Source organism: Punica granatum, chromosome 6, assembly GCF_007655135.1.
Source record: "Punica granatum isolate Tunisia-2019 chromosome 6, ASM765513v2, whole genome shotgun sequence".
Lineage (NCBI taxonomy): Eukaryota > Viridiplantae > Streptophyta > Magnoliopsida > Myrtales > Lythraceae > Punica > Punica granatum.
In genome coordinates, this window is record NC_045132.1 from 26403077 (window position 1) to 26425381 (window position 22305).

The 22305-nt window shown below is 39.0% G+C and overlaps 2 protein-coding genes across 8 annotated transcripts; one reads left to right on the forward strand and one right to left on the reverse strand.

Moving 5' to 3' along the window:
- Positions 1-1884: 1884 nt before the first annotated feature.
- Positions 1885-10443, reverse strand: LOC116210685 (transcriptional activator DEMETER-like). Of its 7 annotated transcripts, none has more exons than XM_031544672.1 (22): positions 10296-10443; positions 9368-9824; positions 9146-9280; positions 8006-9040; positions 7614-7898; positions 5798-5888; positions 5022-5670; positions 4847-4926; positions 4671-4755; positions 4468-4559; positions 4281-4349; positions 4147-4183; positions 3987-4069; positions 3454-3882; positions 3331-3367; positions 3191-3248; positions 2940-3067; positions 2797-2862; positions 2601-2715; positions 2480-2518; positions 2251-2394; positions 1885-2142 (listed from the first exon to the last, which is right to left on the reverse strand). In XM_031544672.1, exons 1-21 carry the CDS (start codon positions 10320-10322, stop codon positions 2264-2266), a joined length of 4128 nt encoding a protein of 1375 aa, XP_031400532.1. In that variant the 5' UTR covers positions 10323-10443; the 3' UTR covers positions 1885-2142; positions 2251-2263. The 7 variants fall into 7 exon arrangements, with proteins under 7 accessions (XP_031400532.1, XP_031400529.1, XP_031400528.1 ...); XM_031544669.1 differs by having other exon boundaries at positions 9131-9280; XM_031544668.1 differs by having other exon boundaries at positions 1885-2138; positions 9128-9280.
- A 3111-nt stretch (positions 10444-13554) lies between these two features.
- Positions 13555-19313, forward strand: LOC116211236 (protein TIC 100). Its single transcript, XM_031545524.1, has 11 exons — positions 13555-14300; positions 14717-14788; positions 15038-15127; positions 15216-15389; positions 15470-15560; positions 16017-16079; positions 16176-16242; positions 16411-16514; positions 16603-16729; positions 17603-18354; positions 18736-19313. Exons 1-11 carry the CDS (start codon positions 13651-13653, stop codon positions 19129-19131), a joined length of 2586 nt encoding a protein of 861 aa, XP_031401384.1. The 5' UTR covers positions 13555-13650; the 3' UTR covers positions 19132-19313.
- The last annotated feature ends 2992 nt before the right edge of the window (positions 19314-22305 follow it).

Below are 22305 nucleotides of genomic sequence, written 5' to 3' on the forward strand. Positions count from 1 at the left end.
GGCAGCTCGGGGATTGATTTGGCGCTGAAGATGGGTTCGGTTGATGCTGATGAGATGTTCATCGGTGGGAGCGATTTGACGATCGAGAAGAGCTCTGAGAATCTACAGGAGCGAGCGGAAGGTTCGGAGGTCACTAATGGCGAGGGAGCTCGGAGGTTCGAGGAGGCTTTGGTACAAAGCAAGGTGAGCGAGTTCGGAGATTCCGAAGATCGGCCGGAAAGCTCCAAACTTGACGGCTTCCTGGGGCTGCTCGTCGAGGCTGCGAGGTGGGTTTCCGGCGGCTTCGGGGATGGTGACGATGGGTCGGAGTCGGAGGGGCAGAGTCGCCGGGAGGGCGGGCGCGGCGAGGGGACTCCACCGGGGAGGGAAGAGCAAGAGGTGGGAACGAGCGGAGGTGGTGAGAAAGCTCCGAGCGGAGAACTGGGGGACTCGGTGGAAGCGGCAGCGGCGGCGACGGCGAGGAGATCGGAGAGGGGGAGGAACCGGGTTATGCCGTGCAGGTACAGGGACTCGGTGCTGGAGCCATACTGGAAGCGGCTGTCGCCTCCCCGCCGGAGTCGGAGGATGTCGGGGCCACGAAGGCCGAGGTAACATAAAAGTGGAAGAAATAATAATAATAATAATAATAACTGAGAAAGAAATTGACTAATATTTTTGTTTTGTTTTGTTTTGTTTTTTTTATTTTTCCTTCTTTTTGGGGTAATTTATATATTATTAAATATATATTATTATATTATGAGTATGAATGTTAACTGAAGTTGGAATTTTACGATGGCCAAGGAAGCTCTATAGCATTAAACTAATATTATCCGATGAAAGAAATCAATAATTTATTTCTTGCAAGAATACTGCGTCTGGTGTTCAGAGAAACAAACTCGGATATATTAATCGATTTGTCTTTGAGAATGCGTCTTTTCAGGGACTCGAACGAATTGCTTTTTCTCGTCTTGAATTGGTTCGCTTTTGGAAATTGCCATCGATGAATGCTCATGAAAAGGGTAGAATTAATATGAAAGGGACTCTACTTTTGCCGGAAATTGTCACATGAAACCCAAAAAGATAATTCCCTTCTAGCTTTTGAAGCCAAAAGTAGCATATCATATCATTGATTAGAAAGGCATTTTATACCCTCCCACCCACAAAAAAAAAAAAAAAAAAAGATTAGAAAGGCATTAACCAAAAAAACAAAACAAACAAAAAACAAAAGAAAGAAAAGAGAAATTATTGACCAAATTAGAGAAAAAAAAATGTATAGAATAATGACAGTTGGCAAGGCCATTTTCCACGTGTCACTTTGTGATATAAAACCTCGAATCACATTTGTCTCGCATTTTGGAATTTGCTATATGAAAATTTGTCTTTAATCCATTTACTCCTTATCCATATCGATATCTAATCTAACTCCTAAGATTATTCGCATCCTCCCATATTCTAGTCATTAGCAAAGCTTCTAATCTAATTCCTAAGATTATTCGTATCCTCCACAATTCTAATCAATTCCACGTTGCGAAGATCTTCTTGTGCAACGCAACCTAGGTTCATCGAAAATCATTGGACTCTTCTTCAACATCGGACCGACCATATGGAAGAGACCCCCAGGCCCCAGACCTCTCCGGTAGGTCGGTCCCGAAATTTCCTAACGAAAAACTTTTACCCACAGTGTGGCATGAGCCTTCATGAGGCTCGATATCCAGTCCAGTAAAAGCATTTGGGCTCTCTGAGGGCTTCGGGCCACTGTTTATATATTTGGATCTAAGAAATTCGATTCAGCACAAGAAACATGTAAATCCGATGTGCTATAATTCTTCTTCGTCGAATTTCCTGAAAATTAGGCGAAGCTATGTGAACGCTGGAAATCCCCGGAAAATTAGGTGAAGCCATGTAAATACGGGAAAGACCTAATGATTGCTCACAATGTTCATAACAGATATCAGCAGCTGGTTGCAATCCTCCTAAAGATTGGATGACTACAAATAAATTAAACATAGAAGCAGCGACATTTGTCGCGGGCAATTTTTCTGCCTAATTTTTTAACATAAGAATGATTCAATTCAATCGGTATATACAATGGGCGTACCCCTGAATGGCCAGCCTCCTAACTCCCTCCCTCCCTCACAGCTCGTCGAGTTTCTTCCCACCTTTCTAAGAAAAACCGAGTTACCATTCTGATAAACGGCACATATATTACCTTGTCTAAAATGTATCATGAGAGACTGAGCAAACTAGCTAATAGAAGGAAAAAAAACTCACCTCACACTTCGGCCTACTCATCATCTGCAGCAGCAGCAGCAGCAGCAGCTCCTTTGCCTGTCTTGCTTGTAGGACGATGGAACCGGATCGATAGAGGCCTAGGAGCCCTAGTCTTGCGATCAAATCCTCGTACGCAAACAAATTCTGCATCATCAATGTTTTTACCTCTCCAAGTGATTCATGTTATTCAAAGATGATTCTACAGAAAGTAAGGATTTGCTTTTCGTACCTTGCCAAAAGCATTTCTGAATTTTCTGGATCGGTAATCCTGCAGCACAGTTCATTCATAGTAAGCTACACAATCTAAACCTAATAACTTTTTTTGGTTTTCTATATCATGGAGTCATCACCTCTCAAAATAGTAGTGGTTGAGGTCCCGAAATACGCTATTCTTTTTGTTAAGAACCATATCGAATCCCTAGGAACGTCGATCGGGTCACGACTAGATTCATCATCAGCAAAAACCTGCATAGTAAAGACTTATTATGTTTGACTACCAAGTTGAATTCAAGAAAGGAAAAACAAAAATATTTCGAAATAACTCACCTCATTTACTTGAAAGTATGTCCCATTTAAAGGAAATGAACCCCTCATTGCCGTTCGACATGGTATCTACTCCAGAATTGTTACTAGGTTAGTTTTGTGCTCCAAAATATTACAGTGAGCATTTGGGTTTAATTTCTACCTACCAGTATCGTTCCTTTAACTGTCTTCGGACTCCAATCCCCACAAGCATGACAAGATAAGCATCTTTCATTGTTACACAAGTCTCCTGGGGTTTCAGACTCGCATCTTGATTCCGGCAATTCTAATGGACCTGGCATTTATCAACCAATCCATGTTACTATTGAGATATCAAATATCAATGATAGTTGTTCGTCAACATTTAAAAAGGTTCATCACGTCTTAAATATTTAGTGAAATTGTATAGTGGTTATACCAGTGGGCCATATGGCAAGAAGGTAAGGGCATGGATCATCAGGTTCGCGTCTATCAAGCTGTTATAAGAATGGCTGATTTATTAGAAACACAAATTCTCAGATGATTCGTTAAAAGAGAGATCGTAGTAAAGGAGAGTACCGATCTCACAAGGGGATGGTCATCTGGGAGCTCGTACCTACAACAAAATAAAAATATTTCATATCATCATCATGGTATAATGTAAGAGTTCTATAATCACATGAATAGAATGTGGCTACTCACACTTCGTGTTCCGTCCTTAGACGACCGACATACTTCAGCTTAGTCGAAGGAATGGATGCAGCTTCCGGTGTCAAAACAACCAGTGCTTTTGAAGCATCTTGAATCGGCCTGTTATTCTCGTTCATGATACTACACAAATTATCAACAAATGCACTCGAATTCAGCTTTATGGTTGGGATTTCATCATCACTATCATTGCCAAGGCAAAGATCTTCAATATCCCTCAACGGTGAGATACAAGTCTCTGGTTCTGGGGTCGCTGGCTCCTCAATAATAGGCTGACAGATACTGGCCTGACTGTTTGGCTCCAACAACGGGACGGAATTTCTAATGACTGTTGAGCTCTGGTCGAAATTATTTTCATCGGCTGAAACAGGTACCACCGAGGTCACCACACTTTCATCCCGTGGTGGTGGGAGGGGAAATGAACTGCGATAAAATAATCCTTAGTGTTGGGAGCAAATATAAATATGAACGCTTTCTAGGCAACATTTCATTGCGGGATAGAAACATAAATTCTTTTTATATCAGACCTTGCAAATGCACTTGCAAAATGTTTGCAGTCCCCCCTTAGTGGACACGCATTGCAATTCGGACTTCTCTTTGTGCAAAAAACCTGCAAAAAATTACAATGAGCAGAAAAAGCAAACTCAATCAAAGATAATATGCAGTTAAACAAAGATTGTAACGTACCTTTCCAAATGTAATCAGATGATAATGCAGCTCGTATCTGACCAATAACCGGAACCAAACAATTTACTGATGAGTAGTAGTTTTAACAAACAATTAAGCCATCTACTCACAAAGGAAAGTTAACGAAGTCTTACAGTGTTCGCTGGTGAAGAGTACAAATTCGTGGCCATAGATACCTTTGAATCTCGTCCATTATCGGGTATCTGCATGTAAACGAGGTCTAAATTTTCTCTATACTTCCACATGCACAGTTTTGTATTGATAACAGTGCTGACATTAAAAAGGGAATAGGAGGGCTCTCTATTGGTGATTTGGTCTTACTTTTCAAGCAGATGCAATTGAAGGTTATCTGGTAGAGGTAGTAATGGTACCCAACCAAGACGGACTGCTATGCGCCCAACATTAGTATCGACCTTCTCAAATTAAAAGTAGTCAATTTGTGAACAAACAATCCATATATATACGCAATACCACCAATAGAAGGGGGAAAAAATCTAGCAGATTGTGCTCGATTAGATCTTTACCGGGAAGGCCATATTTCGAAGACACAAAAGTCGTACACATTCAACACTTTTCAGTCCCAATCCATTCACTTTTAGAAGGTAATCTCTGCGCCATAAACAAATTAGCGAGCAAACAGTCAATTAACCTATTGCATTGTGAGAATCTTGCCAATGAACTGCATCTTAAAGTAGCTTACTTCGCTTTATTGGGTGGACAGTTACGTAACCATTCAAGGTCGATACTACCATGCAGCGTAACCAAACCCGTGAGGAATTCCTACAAGTTATTTCGATACAAATAAGCATTAAAAATTTAATTAATGACAAATGCTATGGTTTTAATTTCTGTGGGGACAAAAGAAATTCCAATACCTGTATTCGTGACGCGATGATATAATGCTGACCTCGTTCTCTAATTGTCTCGGCTACTTCCTCGAGCTTTGCACATCTCACTGCCTCCCAGTCCACCGAGTCCATATGATCCTTAGGTCTTGGTCCATCAGTTGAATATATTTTCCTTAATCTTTCCCATTCTGCGGGGTCCACTGTCTTCTTTTCCTTCTGAGAAACACTCTTCTTCTTTCTGCTCGGAGAAGCTGTTTCGTTTTCCACTTGAGCATGATCTTTTTCACTAATTTCTTCGAATATTGGGTCACTTTGGACTCGTCTCTCAGCTCGAACATTTACCGAATCAATCTTCTCGATCACATCTTCTGGAAATGGGCTACTTTCTTGGGAAAGACAAATTGAGGGAGAGCCTTTGGCAGGAAATGGAAAGACATTACAAAGATTTTTCGATTCAGTTGAAAGTGAAGGCATGTTCTGCACATATCTGCTTCCTTGATCTACACCTGAGCATTCATCAGACCCTTTTCTTGTCCCATCATCCAATTCTGTTTCAGACTCGACAAATCCCGCATTACTCGCAATTCGCTCCGCACGCTCGTCAATTTTCGCATCTTCTCTATCTTCATTTGCTGACTTAGGAGGAAACTTGGCGCAGAGTGACATAAAAGCAGAGCTGTAGTACGGCAGAAAGTGCTAATTAGTTGCTTGCAATATACGTTATGTACCAAAAACAAGACCATAAATATTTGTATTATCGAAAGAACACGACTTCCACCAAGATTGGAATAACTTGACCTCACCTAGAGAGATAATCTGATACATTCTGAGTGAGGAAAACTCCAACCACCGAGTCTACGACTGAACCTTTCCATGGCGTGAAACGTCTATCTCCTGCAAAGAGAAGGGCGTTTTTTCATCATTTATTATCAGTGGAAAAAAGAGATAAGTACCAAATCAGACCAAAAAATCTGCCTACTTTTCTCTTTAAGGTCAAAACGTTCATTTTCGTTATTAGTATGGCCATAACATTTCTTATAATGTTTGTATAGGGCCTTTCATCCACTTAAATTATTTATTCTGATGACATGGCCAAATTTCTGTCCACATGGATTTACACCCAAAAATATTTGAAATTGAAAAAATGTAAATATATCTTTTCGTTTTATTCTTTTTTTCTCCTTTTGAAATATAGACTGAAAACTGCAAAAAAATGACGCGATTTCCCTTTTACCAGGCTGCCCACATCCCTACTAGAGCACTGAAGACTGCTACTGCAAGACAGATTTCTCTCAGCTCTCTCTCAACTAGGCCGGGAAAAAAGAGCTCGGTCGAGAACTAGGAATGTTAGCCCTATGCAATGATTTAATTGCGAGACAAGAACGGAGAAAAGAAATGATTTTTTTTTTTTGGATTCTTGCATTATATTAACTATATGTGCTAATGCTGGTATGAGAAAATTGATGAAATAATGCAGTCGTACATAAGACCTAAATAAACAGTGCAGACATCCTATTCGATCAATGTTTGAATCAAACGGTATAACTATATAAAAGCTATTTCAACAAGCATATTAACAACTTAATTGGGCCAAGCAAAAGAAAAAATACTTAATAGGAAAAATTATATCAAGGTTACATGGACAAACTCCCTAAATAACTCAAAACTTGCAAGCCTGCATCAGGCAAATGTCTTTCAGCCATCAACATTAAAGACTTTGATCTGCAGACCAAAAATAAGTGAAGCGATACTTCAATTGACCATGAAGCAACAATCAACAGTCCCTGAATAAAATAATATATTGATCTGCAGATTTTTCATTATGGAAAAAGATGAAGCAATGCAAAGTCTGAGCATCATCTGAAATTGTTAATTGGAAAGTGAACAATGTACAAGAAAACTAAGTTGTTTAAAGAGCATACTTTTCATTGATAAAGAGAATACTTATCCGAGAATAGAATACCTTTAGTATAACTTCCCCGTCAAAAGTGACATTAAGCGAAACAATCTATTGCATTGGTTGAGTTCCCTCTAATACCAATCTTGCAATTCAAGCTAAACTCTAACTTGTAAATGAAGAAAAGCTTTGTTAGCATGAATCAAAAGAGCCATTATTCTCAAACCTGTAATTCCATTGCTAAGAATATATGAAGCCCTGACTCAACCATGGATCTCGTACGAGCATCAAAGAATTGAAAGAGATCGATTTTTGGACTCTGGAGTTTGGAGACGTGAAACTTACAGATACTTCCATGAGCAACTTCTCAGATGACTTTTAAATCTGCCTTTTTTTCCCCAAGTAAAAGTTTATTTCCTAAAATCATAAAGCTTGGGGGTTTTTTTTTTTTTTCACAGCAAAAGTGACTTGGCTGCGGTGTAATTCTAATATTTTTGGGTCTAAACCCATGTGGAAAGAAATTTGGCGATATCATCAGAATAACAAATTTAAGAGGATGAAAGGCCTCAAACAAACATTTAAGAAATGTTACAGCCTTACACAAAAATAAATGTATAAAGAGAAGAGTAGTCAAATGTTTTGGCCTGATTTGGTACTTAAACTAGAAAAAAAACTAGCAAGAAGCAATAATAAGGAATATGCTTCGCATTCAGAATGCATACCTAGGATCATGTGCATATAAGCGGTGAAGTTCTCAACCCATAAACGAAACTTATCTCTCTCTCTTTCCCATCTTTCGTCTTTTTCTGTTTCCCCGCTGTTGTCATTGTCCGCATACTCTAACATCATCAATTTATTCCATGCTCTCATGGTTTCAGCGTCTAGAAGGACCTTTGGTGCCTTTTGCTTAGGCTTATAAGGAACCAAACTCAGAGTGCCAACTCCATCTTCAATACTCAAACGCATCAGCTTCTGAATGTTTTGTTCGAGCAGTTTTTCCACTAGGCCTGAAAGCAAAGTTAATAAGAATCTTTCAAAAATATTGCACGATGATAGAGAATTACTAAAATTGTTTTTTTAAAAACAAATAAGGATTACTTAAATTGTGATATACCTTTTGTTGTACCGGCTCTTTTCTTTGGTGCTTTTTTTGGAGAAGCTTCAATTATCATATCACCCATCTGAGCATTATTACGACTCTGTTGTCCCCCCTCAACAATTTCAGTAGATTTCTCTTTCGCATTCTTTACCTTCAAACCTTTCATTTTCAGCTGCCTCCTCTGCAACAATTTTCTTTGTTTTTCATGAACAACTTCTAATATAAGTAACCAGAGTCCAGGTATATTTGCTCTAGACCTCCTAATAGACCTCTTCTTCTTGAAACTTCTTGGGAAACAAGGAAGACAGCCCAGAAATGCTTTTCGATGCCTCTCGGTTCTCTTCCCCTTGTATATCTCTGGAAAATTTGGCCCAACTTTTCGACTTCCAATGAGACATTGACTTCTTCTAATCACTCTACCCTGAACTCGAGGTTGAGATATCAATTCTTGAGGTAGCAAATTGAGGTCAAAATTCTCAGTACGATCATATCCCTTCACATCTACCTTCGGGAACTCATCAAAGTTCAAGCGCCGCTTACACGATTTCTCTCTAAGTCCAAAAGTTGGGTCACTTGCTTTTTGGATAACACTCGGAGAAGATTTACAGCTAGGAGAAGAATATTCCCTCAAAGCATCCTCAATGGGAGTATTCGGCGACTGATTCTTCCTCACATTCTTCCTGGGTGATTCTTCTACAAATGGTGTTGATGAACCTTCCACAACATTTTTCCGCACATACTTCCTTTTTCCTGTAGAGGAACCATTCTCTCGAGTTTCAAGCTTTGGAGTTCTCACAGGTTTTCCAGTAGCAATTTTGGGGATGGCATGCTTCTTCTTCCTTGGTTTCGGCCTTGGTGCCTTGTTTAAATCGATGCCAATTCTGCGTATCTTGTGCACATTGCGACTGTGCAATGGAGTCGGAGGAGCAAAGGCATCTTCCCTTGAAGTGCTCCCTGTTGTGTGGTCGTGACAAGCCTGATCAGGGACTAAACTTGTAGAGTAGGTGGTGTTTTCCTTAGCAACCTGATCTTCACCGTTACCTTGATCACCTGCATATGACAACCCCATATAAGAACATAGGAAAAAAGGCATAAATTTGAACTAGGATAACAGGTGCAAACTCTTCTAATAAATACCACCATCCGCTGCAGAACCTCTTTTCATACTAAATGTTTCGAGGCTTGCCGTGCTCCCAGTTGCTTGGCCACAACGAGCCTGATTAAGGCCAAGACTCGTAAAACAGCCGGCATCTCCCTTTTCAACTTGCACGTCTCCATTATTGCGATCACCTGAAAACGGAAACTGATAAGAACATCCAAGAAAGGCATAAAATTTGAACTAAGGAAACAAGTGGAAAAGCTGGAAATAAGAACCACCATCAACTGCAGAAATTCTTTCTATACTGAAGGATTCGATATTTGGTGCAATAGATGAGCTCAACAGTTCAGTGAAACTAATTCCAGCCAATGCAGCATCCTCGGCACTAAAGGCATCTAGTAAATTGGTGACTTCGGCACCCTCCCAGACTTCTTTATGCCTGTCAGTTTTGCTTCCATGCAGTGCCGTGCCATCAGCCAGAACAAAATTTAGAAGTTCGCCTCCTGTACTACGCTGTTCACCTTCACCGAGATCATGATCCTCTCTATTTTCGTCCAAGATATCCATGGCAGCAGAATCTGCTAACTCTGCCTTTAACCTGCTCATCCTCACGTTCTGCCGCCTCCTAGCATAGACCTGAACAAGTTTTGGTGGGAATGGCAGTTTTCGCTCCGAGTGACCTGCATTTATCTCTGCAATGCTGTTGACTATTGTTTTAGCTCTCCGCTGATACACCTAAAACACAAAGCCCAAACCTTTACCTACCTATTCTCAAACAACTAAGACAAAGCACAAACCTTTACCGACCATTTACAAACAGCTGAAAGAAATCCCACAAAAGCTAGGATCAGCAAGCATGAAAAAAAGGAAATCCCGGAAGAAAACCCCAAACCCGACAATAAACAAACAAGGCATCGAGAAATCGACGCAATTCGACACGGCGATTCTCTTATATCACGATGTGCGTCAGTTAAGGGGGTCGAAACAGTCAGTGAACCAAGCAGAACTGGAAAATTTGGCCACGCGAAACTGACCCGGATCGCAAGACTACAACTTGGACTGCATGCATGACTATGAGAGAGCGGAAGCAATTGACGGCAGTAGAGCGAGTGAATGCAGCGCAGGTGAAACAAGCAGCAAAGTAGAGTGAAGTTTGACCGAAAAATTAGGCGATCGAGACGGCTAATTGAATCGAGCTCGCTCTACCTGATGATCACTGCGTGAAGTCTGCATTTTTTGGTTACAATTGCGACGCTGATGATCATGAAGAACCTTTGAGAGTAACCCTGAGAGATAACCGGAGAAGAATGCGTTTCTTGTTTTTGGAGGCCTCGTAGGAGAGTCAGTTAAAGATTGGAGTTAACGGGGCCCCACGCTCAGGTTTTGAGGTTTTTTTTTTTTTTTTTTAAATGGCTTTCGGCTGACTGCTTGGATTCTTTGGAAGCAAGTTCGTTATTATAATAGTATTATTAATATTAATTAATTATGTTAATCTTACTTCTCTAAGATATTTCTGTTAAACTTGTATTTTAAAGTTTAAATTGAGATTTTCTATAACAATTAGATTTTGTAAAGTTAAATTACATTTTTATTTATTTATTTATTTATACTATCATTTTAAGTAATATTTTTTCTAAAGATATACTTTATTGTTATTTATAATATATAAATTATAAATAAATAAAAATAAAAAACCATTAATCTATTGCCTCGAAATAATAATTATCTATTTTTCATAAACGACTTCTAAAGTAATTAGAGCCCGAGTATATTTGCTCTAAAACTCCTACTAGACCTCTTCTTCTCGAAGCTTCTTGCGAAACAAGGAAGACGACCTAGAAATGCTTTTCGATGCCCCTCGGATCTCTTCCGCGTGTATTTCTTTGGAAATTTTGGCCCAACTTTTCGACTTCTAATAAATAAGATATTAAGGGGACGTTTGGATTCAGAGTTAAATTTACTTTGATTTTGATTTTAATTTTGATTGTGAAAAATGACAAATGAGATGTGATTATAAATTTGACTTGAAAAACATGTGTTTTTGTTGTATAGTGTGTTGAGTTAAAATTAAAATTAAAATTTTTGAATTGGAAAATGTGTATTTTTGTTGTGTAGTATGTTGAGTTAAAATTAAAATTAAAGTTAAAATCAATTGTCTTTGAATCCAAATGGGATTTAAGTTCTTCTAATCACTCTCCTCCAAACTATAGATTGAGCTATTAATTTTTGAGGCGGCAATTTGAGGTCAAAATTCTCAATATGTACGTGTCCCTTCCCTTCTACCTTGAGAACTCATTCAGGCTTGCGTATGGAAACCGAAGATAATTAATTATTATATTAGGACAATGTCATTAGTCCAAACCTTGATAACCAAAATGACAATATGTTCTAATTTAAATACAAATGTCAAAATTGTCGGATGAAAATTGTGAATGTGCTATATATATAATCAACGTCAACACCATTAATCGCAAAATTAATATCCGACTAACAAAATGATTTATAAACCATAGTACAATATGCTGTGATTAATTGGAACGCCGATGATCATCAAATTGGAAACGGTAAAACCCGGAGAGATAACCGCAGAAGAATTCGTGTTTCTTGTTTGCGGAGGCCTAGTAGGAGAGTCAGTTAAAGATTGGAGGTGATTGACCCCACGCTCAGGTTTTGAGTTTTTTTTTTTCAATGCATGACGGTTGACCTGTTTGGTAACAAGTTCGGTATTTATAATAATAATAATAATAATAATAATATATTAATTAATTGTGTTAATCTTACTTTTTAAGATATTTTTGTTAAACTGGTATTTTAAAGTTTTAATTGAGATTTTATATAACAATTATATTTTGTAAAGTTAAACACACTTTTATTTGTACGATCATTTAAGTAAAAATTTCATTTTGAAAAAAATATATAATCTATAACCACCACAATTTTTCCTAGAGATATACTTTATTGTTATTATAATAAATAATATATAATCTATAAAAAAAATTTAAAAAACCCATTAATCTATTTACCTCAAAACTTTTCCAAAGAATTGGATCAATTTTTTAAAATAAAGATGTTTGTGGCAAGACGCAAATGTTCTAATATAAATACAAATGTCAAAATTGCCAGATGAAAATTGTAAATGTGTTATATACATATATAATGTCAATACCATTAATCCAAAACTAATATTTGACTAACAAAATGATTTATAAACGATAGTACCAAATGCTGTGGTTTTATTGAAAGATTACTCTCAACCAAAATCTCTCACAAAGCATAATTTCTTTTTTTTTAGAAAGTGATTTTTACCTCATATAACTCATATTTTACAAATTTTGTCAAATCTATCATATGCTTTTTTTTGCAAGATATATCTCATGGTTTACATTTTGTTCCAAATTTATCCCGCCGTTATATCTCCGTCAACTTTTAATTGTTTTGCCGCTGTGACTCATTTTATCTGGAATAGATTTGAGAAAAAAATCAAAATCCTGTGGTAGTTTTGAGGAAATAATTAAAGCTATATGATAGATTTAAAATAAAAAATAAAAATACGAGATAAATTTGGAACCTACTAACGTTTCATTAACGGATAAGATAACATCGGGATAAATTTGGAGTAAAATATAAACTATGAGACATATATTGCAAAAAAAAAACACATAATAAATTTAACAAAATTTATAAAACATGAATTATATGGCGTAATTTTTTCCTTTTAAATAAGTGATAAATTTTCGGGAAAGAAGTGCCCACACCCCAACTTGGCTTTGTCTCTCCCAAGAACTTCTCGCAGGCAGACAACGCACTCAAAAGAAGAAGAAGCGGCATCCTCGTTCATGGCTACTAGAGATAACTGTTCTAGGGAATGAGGGGAGCAAAATCTTTTTCCTTCTTTGTATTCAGTTACCGTATATTTTTGGGAAATGAGGGGAGCAAAAGGAATCTCCAATCTATGAATAGAAAGCATAATTTATTTTATGATTTCGATTATATAATTCAAATATTCTTATATAGCTGGATTCTATCTTCATGACCTACTTGTTATCGGGAGATGAGATGGAGGGCACAATCGATCAAAGTGTAGTTGCGTGCAATCAGTTCGAGTGCAACGAGATATACTCGAGGTATGGACTCGATCATCGATTTGGTGTAGTTTTTGACGGACAATGTCATACCTTGAATCTGTCATACTTTGAAGCTAGTCCTGCGATAAAATTGTGTCTTTTTTGAAGATAGTGAGTAATGATCGAATTGCCGGGTATGTTTCTAGGAGACAAAAAAAAAATTGAAACTAAAGGGACTTTTTCTTTCCGGCCTCAGACTATTTGAGGACTAAAACATAACAGATGAAAAGTTTATGGGCTGATATTTTCTTGGCAAGAAGTAATGAGGCTGAATTGAAATTGACCAAAAAGAGAGAGGAAAAAGAAAAAAAGAAGAAATACCTCTCGTTTCTCTGCTAAGCGCTAATGCTTATGCGCTCTCTTACAGAAGCACTTCGTCGTTCCTATCGACCCCGAGCTCACCTTATCTTCTCCCGCGCTCTCAATCCTCAGTTTCAATGGCGAACGAAGAAGATTCCCCAAGCCCTTCCGAGTCTCAGCAGGAAGAGCTGGAGCAGGAGTTCGACCCGCAGAATGACCAGAACCCGGAGATGGACAGCTCATCAGACTCCGATTCCGACTCGGACTCCTCCTCCGACGAGGAAGAGGAAAAGGAAGCCGCCGGAGAAGCGGATGAAGCTCTGGCCTACATCCGCCGCGGGGACGAGCCGGAGGAGTTGGAGAACACCCCCGAGGCCAACATCCAGCAGTTCTCCGAAATCCTCAGCGGCCGCCGCATGAAGCGGAAGCAGGAGGAGGAGGACCGGTCCTACGTCTTCCATGAGGACCTCTTTGATTTCCCAGAGGACCCCGAGAAGTGGAGGGAGGAGGACCTGAAGGAGCTGTGGGCGGATGCCCCGCTCGAAATGACCAAGCCCGGGTGGGACCCGGTCTGGGCCGACGAGGAGGACTGGGAAATCGTCAGGGAGGAGATTAAGGCTGGGCGGGACCCGCCCATTGCTCCGTTCTACGTCCCCTTCAGGAAGCCGTACCCCGCTATCCCCGACAATCACTACGATATCTCGAACCCGAAGGCCGTCATCGAGGAGTTGGATCGGATTGAGGAGTTCTTGAAGTGGGTCAGCTACATTTTCCCTGATGGGAGCACGTAAGAGTTCAGCTCAGTTCAATTCAGTTCAGTTCATCGAAAGCTTGAGCTATCAAGTGCAGGCAGTGTGTTCTACCTGTGATTGAGTATTAGAAAATGTCGTAGCTGAAGTTCATTCTAACTCTTTATGGTCAACTCAGTCAATCCGTCTTTTGGGTCGTCGACTTCACTAGTTGGAATTATTACGGAGAAGTGCTCATATTGTGTTCGACGAAATTGCTCTGTGAAATGTGAATATGGTCGTATCGGTATTTTTTTGTTAATTGATTCTAGTGGTGCACTAAAGCGTTGCCCCTTGGTTTTCATCATATTGTGGCTGGAAAGTTCTGAAGGCACTCTCGATGTTGGCATTAGATTAGACAAGTGGAGAACAGCTCTGAAACACAATGTCATGTCTGAATCATTTGTTCTTCTAGGTACGAAGGCACGGTTTGGGATGACTTAGCTCATGGAAAAGGTGTTTATGAAGCTGAGAATGGACTTGTCAGGTTTGTCCGTCACTTATCATCTACATATCCAAGACGTATCGTATATCATTGTTCATTTAACTCTGTATTTGTTGGGAGTAGTTGTTGCTGCTATCATGTCATATGGTGCGGTTTCCTTGTCTAGCTGCAGGCATTCAGTGGTGAAATTACGCAAAGAATGTAAAACTTTGTTTTATCTTGTTCAAAGAAAACAAGCCTGTCAGTACCATATGTTTCTGAAATCATACGGTATTGGATATGTTTCTCCAGGTATGAAGGTGAGTGGCTCCAAAACAATATGGAAGGTCATGGAGTCGTTGAAGTTGACATACCAGACATTGAACCTGTGCCAGGTTCCAAGTAGGTTTAAAAGTTTATCTCCTATTGTTATAATCATACCATCTATTTAAATTTCTACCAGTGTCATAATGCTTTTTTATCTTCCCAGGCTCGAAGCGAAAATGCGAGCTGAAGGGAGAATAATAGCGAGAGATTACATGTCACCAGAAGATAGAGAGTGGTTGGAGATGGATATAGAAGACAGCATCCGTCTTGCTGGAGGAAATTATGAAATCCCTTTCTATGAGAACAATGAGTGGATCAAACAATTTGGCGAAAAACCGTAAGTTTCTTCTTTGTTGTATATTTTATCCCGTCCTTCTACTGGACATGCTACATAATCATATTTATTTTCTTAACCAGGGAGAAAGGCCGTTATCGCTACGTTGGTCAATGGAAGCACGGGAGAATGCATGGGTGCGGCGTTTATGAAGTCAATGAGCGTACCATATATGTAGGTCCAAATCAACAAGCCATTTGGAATTTTACTGAAATTTTACTGAATGGTCTCATTGTCAGCATGATCACCTTCAATTAAGGGCTTCAACTTGGAAGAAGGGAAGGATTTTTTTTTTTCCTTTTTTTTGTTGGGGGGGGGGGGGGGGGGGGAGGGGTTGGGCTGCTGGTGTTTGAAATCTAACTGTTTTTAAATTTTTGGGATAGCTCTAACTTCTAAACAGTTATCTCTGAGGTAGGTTGCATTTAAGTTGGCTCAGATAGATCATAGGCCAAGGACTGGGCTTTTATGATGTATCTGGTCTTTTGAAGCTTTAGAAGTTATATTTTCCTTTCTTTTTAGCATATGTATATATCTGGTTATACTCTCAAAAATTATATTGACATTCTTGATGAAATGTTTTTATCATCCAGTAAAAATGGTAGAGTGACAACTTGCATCCTTTGAATGCAGGGAAGGTTCTACTTTGGGGAGCTATTGGAAGATTCCTATGGCTGCGATGAGAACGTTTCAGCCGTATATCCTCAAATCTAAAACTTTTAAGTGCTCAGATTTTATATAGAGGTAAAAGAAAAGAATTTCCAGAAGCTCTCATGCATGGTAATGTTCCAGCTGCATGCAGGGATAGCAGAAATAGCTGCTGCAAAGGCACGGATGTTTGTCAACAAACCCGATGGGAGTAAGTTTTCCTATGCTCTGTCTTAAACTGGACAAGGTTAACACAAGCATCTTAAAAATCACAAGTGCAATAGTAGTTTCCATGAGATCCATCTAGAATTTATGTCAAATTTCCCCTCTTCTTGTTTTATAGAATATGGAGCTAACTTGCCTTTTATTGTCTTGACAGTGGTCAGGGAAGAGAGGGGTCCATATAGTGATCCTCAGCACCCGTACTTTTACGAGGAAGAAGATGTGTGGATGGCCCCGGGCTTCATCAACCAGTTCTACGAAGTATGTCACGTGTCGAGATTATTCTGGGAATGACTATACTTTATTATTATGTGGTGTAAATAATAATTTTACATTGATTTTGGTTCAGGTGCCTGAGTATTGGAAAAGGTATGTGCATGAAGTAGATCAGGAAAGAGAGCTGTGGTTGAACTCCTTCTATAAAGCTCCGCTGAGGTTGCCTATGCCTGCTGAGCTCGAGTACTGGTGGTCAAAAGGTACAATTTTCTAATTATCAGACTCTATCGTTAAGAAAAATTATATTCTTTGTTTCCAAGATTGAGCATGAAGATCCAATCTCTCTCTCTCTCTCTCTCTCTCTCTCTCTCTGTAGATTTTAGCTGGAAAGGAAGAATGCTAACATGTCTTATAAGTATACATGGATTAAATTGTCTAGGGAGGGGTATTTTATGTTGATGTTTGGTCCAATTGGTCTTTTGTGGTCATTTCTTTAATCTGTCTATATTGTGTTGGAAAAGTCTGTGCTAAGACTATTGTTATCTGTACAGGATCTACTGTTCCCACGAGTTTAAAATCGAAAAATATTTTTCATTGAAAGGAAATTTGGAAATAATTGATTTTATTAATCTTGATGATGCCAAAGTTATCTGAAAAATAATTAATACCAGCACTCATATTGAATATGAAATATCCGATCACACGCATATAATAATTTATAAAAAAATGTAGTAAGTTTGTGATAATTTTACATTGCAATTAGTATATGGGGTTGGTTTTGCCAAAACAGGTTAACTGTTACAGTACTTATGTATAATCAGTTTTTTCAGAAAATCGTAGTGGAGAGGAAAGTGTTTACTCATTCTGAAGGGGGTATCACTTTCACTCTTGCAGGTGGAATTTGTGATTTTAATGAGTGTGAATCTTGCTTTTGAACAGAACGGGGGACTGTATAAGATTCTATGATTTCAGGCCTTTGGAAGTCTTAGGTCAAGCAATGTACCACTTTAAGCTGCAAAAATAGTTTTGCTAGATGAGTGATAATAGATACTGAATTTTGTTTAGATAGATAACTTGTTGAAATGTTATTTATTAGAAACTCCGTTTATGTGTTTATTGTTTTGCTTGATCAGATGAAACTCCTGAGTTTGTTCTGCTTAACAAGGAACCTGATCCTGATAATGATGATCCATCCCAACAGTATCCAGAAGATCCCGTAATCCTCCACACGCCCACTGGACGTATAATCAATTATGTTGAGGATGAAGAACATGGGATCCGATTATTCTGGCAACCGCCTTTAAAGGATGGGGAGGAAATGGACCCTGCAAAGGCTGAATTCCTCCCCCTTGGTATTGATGAGTTCTACGGGCGAGAAGTGAGTGAGAAAAAGGAGAGCTTTTGGAAACGTCTTGTTCTAGCAGCCGAGAATGCTTGCAAGCCTGCCTTCGAGAGGTTTGATAAGTGGATTGAGGAGAAGAAGAAGGAAGGTGAGATGAAGATGAAGCTCATCGAGAAGGAGCTTGACCTTGTTGAGGCTGAACTCTGCTTGGAAGAGGCGATTGAGGACATGGATGAGGAGTTGAAAGAAAGAGAGAAGGAGGAGCAGAGGAAGGCTGAAATGGGTTTGCAGGAGGAAGAAGACGAGACCTCCGAACTGACAAAGGATGAGGGAAAAGCTTCCCTGGAAGTGGAAGAGGCAGAGGAAGCAGAAGAAGGGGAAGAGGATGAAGAAGAGGAAGAGGATGACTCTGCTCTGTCAAGTTTTGGAACTGTTGGCAATAACCAGGAAAAGCCAAAGAATGGCCAAAAACGAAGTAAACCTGAGGATTCGCCATTTGCTGCCTCCTCGTTGGGCTTTGCTTCTTCTAGCCTCATCTCAGCTGTGAGTAGTCATTTTCCTTGGAGTTCTTTGAACATTCTCTGCGCATTACTGTAGTTCTTTCTGGTTCACCATATTCTCTTTTTGAATAGAAATGAATAAACGGAAAACTTATTCTGATCTGCAGAACCAGAGATATTCACGATGACATCTTCAAACCATAGTTTAAGAAACCTGTCCGACTGGGATCATACTACTGTCGTTGTATAGAAACAGCGTCGTTTTCCTAAATAATTGTATTTCCATTTTTTTTCCCCTTTTAGTTTTATAAATAAGGCGGACGCATTCAACTCTGCTTGAACCTATATCACGACTGCTCTGTTGCTTAGTTCAGTTCTGAAGTGTTTGCTTATTGTTTAAGTCTCATCTCCTGTTTCTTTGCAGGTCTCTTCCACGGTGCAACAATCATTTTCATCATGGAAGCAGATCCAATCAAGGGCAAATTCATCCTTCAAGGTCTCTTGGGTTCTTCCCCAACCAGTGGGAACTGTCACTTGTCCTCGACCAATCCATCAGAGCGGGAACTTGAAAGCCGCAAGACAAGAATGCTGGCGATTTCAAAAGGGGATAACATCTGACAGGAGCTCATCTCGCATGCGAAGCCTATCAAGGATCATAGCATCCCATCCAGGCCCAATAAAATCGACGAGGCGTCCAATGGAGCCGAGAGTACGAGACTTCAAGTGGCTCCATGAAGCACCAGATGGGGAGCTGAGCAGGATACTGTCTTTGCATGACCAAGTGAATCGTTTGGAGTCACATTTGGATAGTGACATCTAAAAATGTGTATGTTCTCATTCTCAAGCTTTTGTAGGATTCGTCATCTTTAGTTTATTGTTTTCTTTCTGTAATGTTGATTTTCTTGGCCGAGTTTTGGTTGTACTTTTGGCTTAAGCGGAGCTACTTTGAGGCGCAATTAAATTCCAAGAGAATAATGAAAAGAAATTTGTTGAGTTAGCCCATGGTAGAAGGGTCGAGCACACTCTAATATTTATGTGTAAACATCCAGCTGTGACATCGATCGATGGCTGGCTAGATGATGCCGACCTTATTGGTCCAAGGGGGCTTCCCATTTGATTTGATATTAATGCCACGGGCAGCCAGAGAGGGCTTTTCTTTCCTCGTGGCCCCGAGGCACTAGTTGCCTGATGGATAGGGCTGTAAGGTCCACATGGTGATACGACTGCATTTGTCTGATCGTAAATAAACACGCATGATGTTTGTACAAGCCTCCATTCGGGACGGGGTGAAATGTCGGGGTCGGGGTCCAATAATTTTCCGATAAGCTTCCAAGGTGAAAGCGATGGGTAATCCTGCAAATTGTGCATGGGACCTTCCTGTGCTTTGCATAATAACAAAGGAGGAGAAAGGGACACAAAGTGATAGCAGAGCAAAGGGCCGCATCAGGACCTGCACCTTCTCACCCGTTTCGTTTCAAATCTCGATCCGATTATATTTCAGAATAGCATTAATCACGAAAAGGGAGCTTATTGCAATTGTACTCATTCTGATTTGCGATTGATCTTGTAAGAAATTTTTTTTTTTTTTTCGGTTACAAAAGAGGCCCAATGCCTAATGCATCTCGTAAGAATATCTTTTTTCTTTTAGGTTCGGGGAAATGATCTCAAACTTCAGGAGCGAAAATAGGTACGTACCGTGTAAGAGGTGTATGGTACAAACTGAGAAATCAAGAATCTAACCGGGGAACAAGTAGGTTCTTGTACTTTTCATTTCATCATGTAAATTGCAAAGTGGACAGGATGCCGTTTCTTGAGACGCAATTAGGGCTTTTTGATTGAATGTGGAATCTTCCAAATCAAGAGAAGAACAAATCTAATACTCAAAGTTTCTTATCTCTATTAATCCCCAGAGTAAAAAGACATGGCAACCCCCCTTATTAATTCAGACCGAAGTCATTATCAGACAAGGACAATTTATCAAATTAGATAGACCAGATTTTAGGTCCCATAAATGTTCAAGATAAGTCCAGATCTCAATTTGTCATTCCAAATCCAATGCTAGCTATAGCAATATTAACTGTCATCGGATCAGAAAGCCACCGTCAGTCGAGTCACGAGCGGGAGGACTTCTTGAAAAATTCAGGTGTCATTGCATCAACTCAAATAAGTAAACATTACACTTAACTCGAGAGACGACATCATTAACAAGTAAATATTCAATCAGTTCGCGGGTCTATTTGGATACCTATGTAGAAGGAAAAACATCGTCTATGATTGTCATTACAAATGCACCTCTACCTTCTCTCGTGTGGTATTCCCTTTTTAAAATTTTTTAGGCATCATATCATTCCGAGTAAACCACGTGAGTCACATGAATACGGTTTATATAAGCAATAAGAGCACGTGAATTTAAACCGAATACGATTATATCGAATGGAATCTTTGCGGGGTCGGGGGAGCATCCCTTGTGGCCGAATTAGCAGATCGTTGGACCCCAAGCAATCCCATCCTATCGTCATTATTGAATCTCAGAGTTCAAAGGCGTTTGGAACACAAAATCTGTAACCTAGTCACCTTTTGGCCTTCCTTCCTGACCCCACTGGCTGGTAATAATAGCTGTGTATGAGTTTCGGTAATCCGTCTCGCCACGATCGAGTTTCGATAATTTATCTTCCCACATACTTTGTATTCGCTTTCACATTAAATAATGGCAAAAAATACGATTCGAAAGTGATCGTTCCGTATATTATTAGATCGAATAATGATTCACATGACGTATATCCATGTATTCTCGTCTTTTTCGAACTATTCATCTGCATATCATGAAGAGAAGTTTAGCACTCCAACGAAGACGATGACGACGACGACGACTTAGACCCGAACTCCACCAGTTGAGACCTGACGAGGAAAATGTCGTATATGGGGGACCGGTTGGTAACCAAATAATTGAGAATCCTGGCTGGGATGCGACCTACAATGCGTACTGCCATAAATATTCCTCGTCTCCCCCACTCTACTTTGACTCAATACGCAGCTCTTTTTTGTTTTTTTTTTGGGAAGTCTCCACCCTGAATTATGATTGCCTCAAAATTATATAGTTAATCTTCTCTATAATCTTGGAAAATATTAATCTTATTTTCTATGTATTTTGAAGAACTTGGTTCGATATTTACTTAATCGACTAACTTATTGCCAAAGATATCTGTGTAAATATATAAACTTATATTTATTATAAGCAAGAGGTTTATAAAATAATAGTTTCAATATCAATAACCGCGTAATGCTCGGGTATATGATGTGGACTTGTTACTAGTCAGTAGTAAGTAAGTAGTGGTAATTGGCCCAAGCACATATATATTTTTATATGTAGATACCATACCTAATTTTGATTTTATTTGCTTCTATCTATAGATAAATATACTATATTTGGTAACTCGGTGGGCCCAAGCATATATTTTGAATTTTTGTGTGAAGTATTTGGACTAGCCGAGGGGAGTCAATGGGCATGTCAAATAGTTTAATTTATTATTTCCCCCCGAAAAAAAAGTATAATTTCCGACCTCTCCACGTGATCCATATGTTTGAGCGATTGACTGGTTCCCTAATTGTTTAATCGTCCATCTCCAAGGTAGGTAAAACCATCGTATTTAACTCCATTGATAAGTAAATAGTAGACTTTGTTTGGTAATACTCAACTTAACTCCGCTCATTGTCCAATTATCACTTTTTCTCTTTTTTCTTCAATTTTTTTTATCTTAATTACGATTCAATTCAATTTTTAATACTAAATTTTCTCAACTTATTCATTACTTTTTCCACAATTTAACAACACAATCATTAATTTTTTTCAATTATTTTTCACTTTTTCTACACTACAATCATTACAATCCCAATTAAACATATATATACATAGTTGTAATGGAGTGATGTTAAACTTCACTCCATTTTCAAACAAAGCCTAACACTCCGATTAAAATTATCATAGATATAAATG

Coding starts and splice junctions, on each gene's coding strand:
- LOC116211236 (XM_031545524.1), top strand. CDS start 13,651: ATGGCGAACGAAGAAGATTCCCCAAGCCCTTCCGAGTCTCAGCAGGAA. Junction 16,515..16,602: donor TCATCAACCAGTTCTACGAA/GTATGTCACGTG, acceptor ATTTTGGTTCAG/GTGCCTGAGTATTGGAAAAG. Junction 18,355..18,735: donor CTTCTAGCCTCATCTCAGCT/GTGAGTAGTCAT, acceptor GTTTCTTTGCAG/GTCTCTTCCACGGTGCAACA.
- LOC116210685 (XM_031544668.1), bottom strand. CDS start 10,322: ATGCAGACTTCACGCAGTGATCATCAG. Junction 7,899..8,005: donor AAGAGCCGGTACAACAAAAG/GTATATCACAAT, acceptor CTTTGCTTTCAG/GCCTAGTGGAAAAACTGCTC. Junction 4,070..4,146: donor ATCTGATTACATTTGGAAAG/GTACGTTACAAT, acceptor AATTTTTTGCAG/GTTTTTTGCACAAAGAGAAG.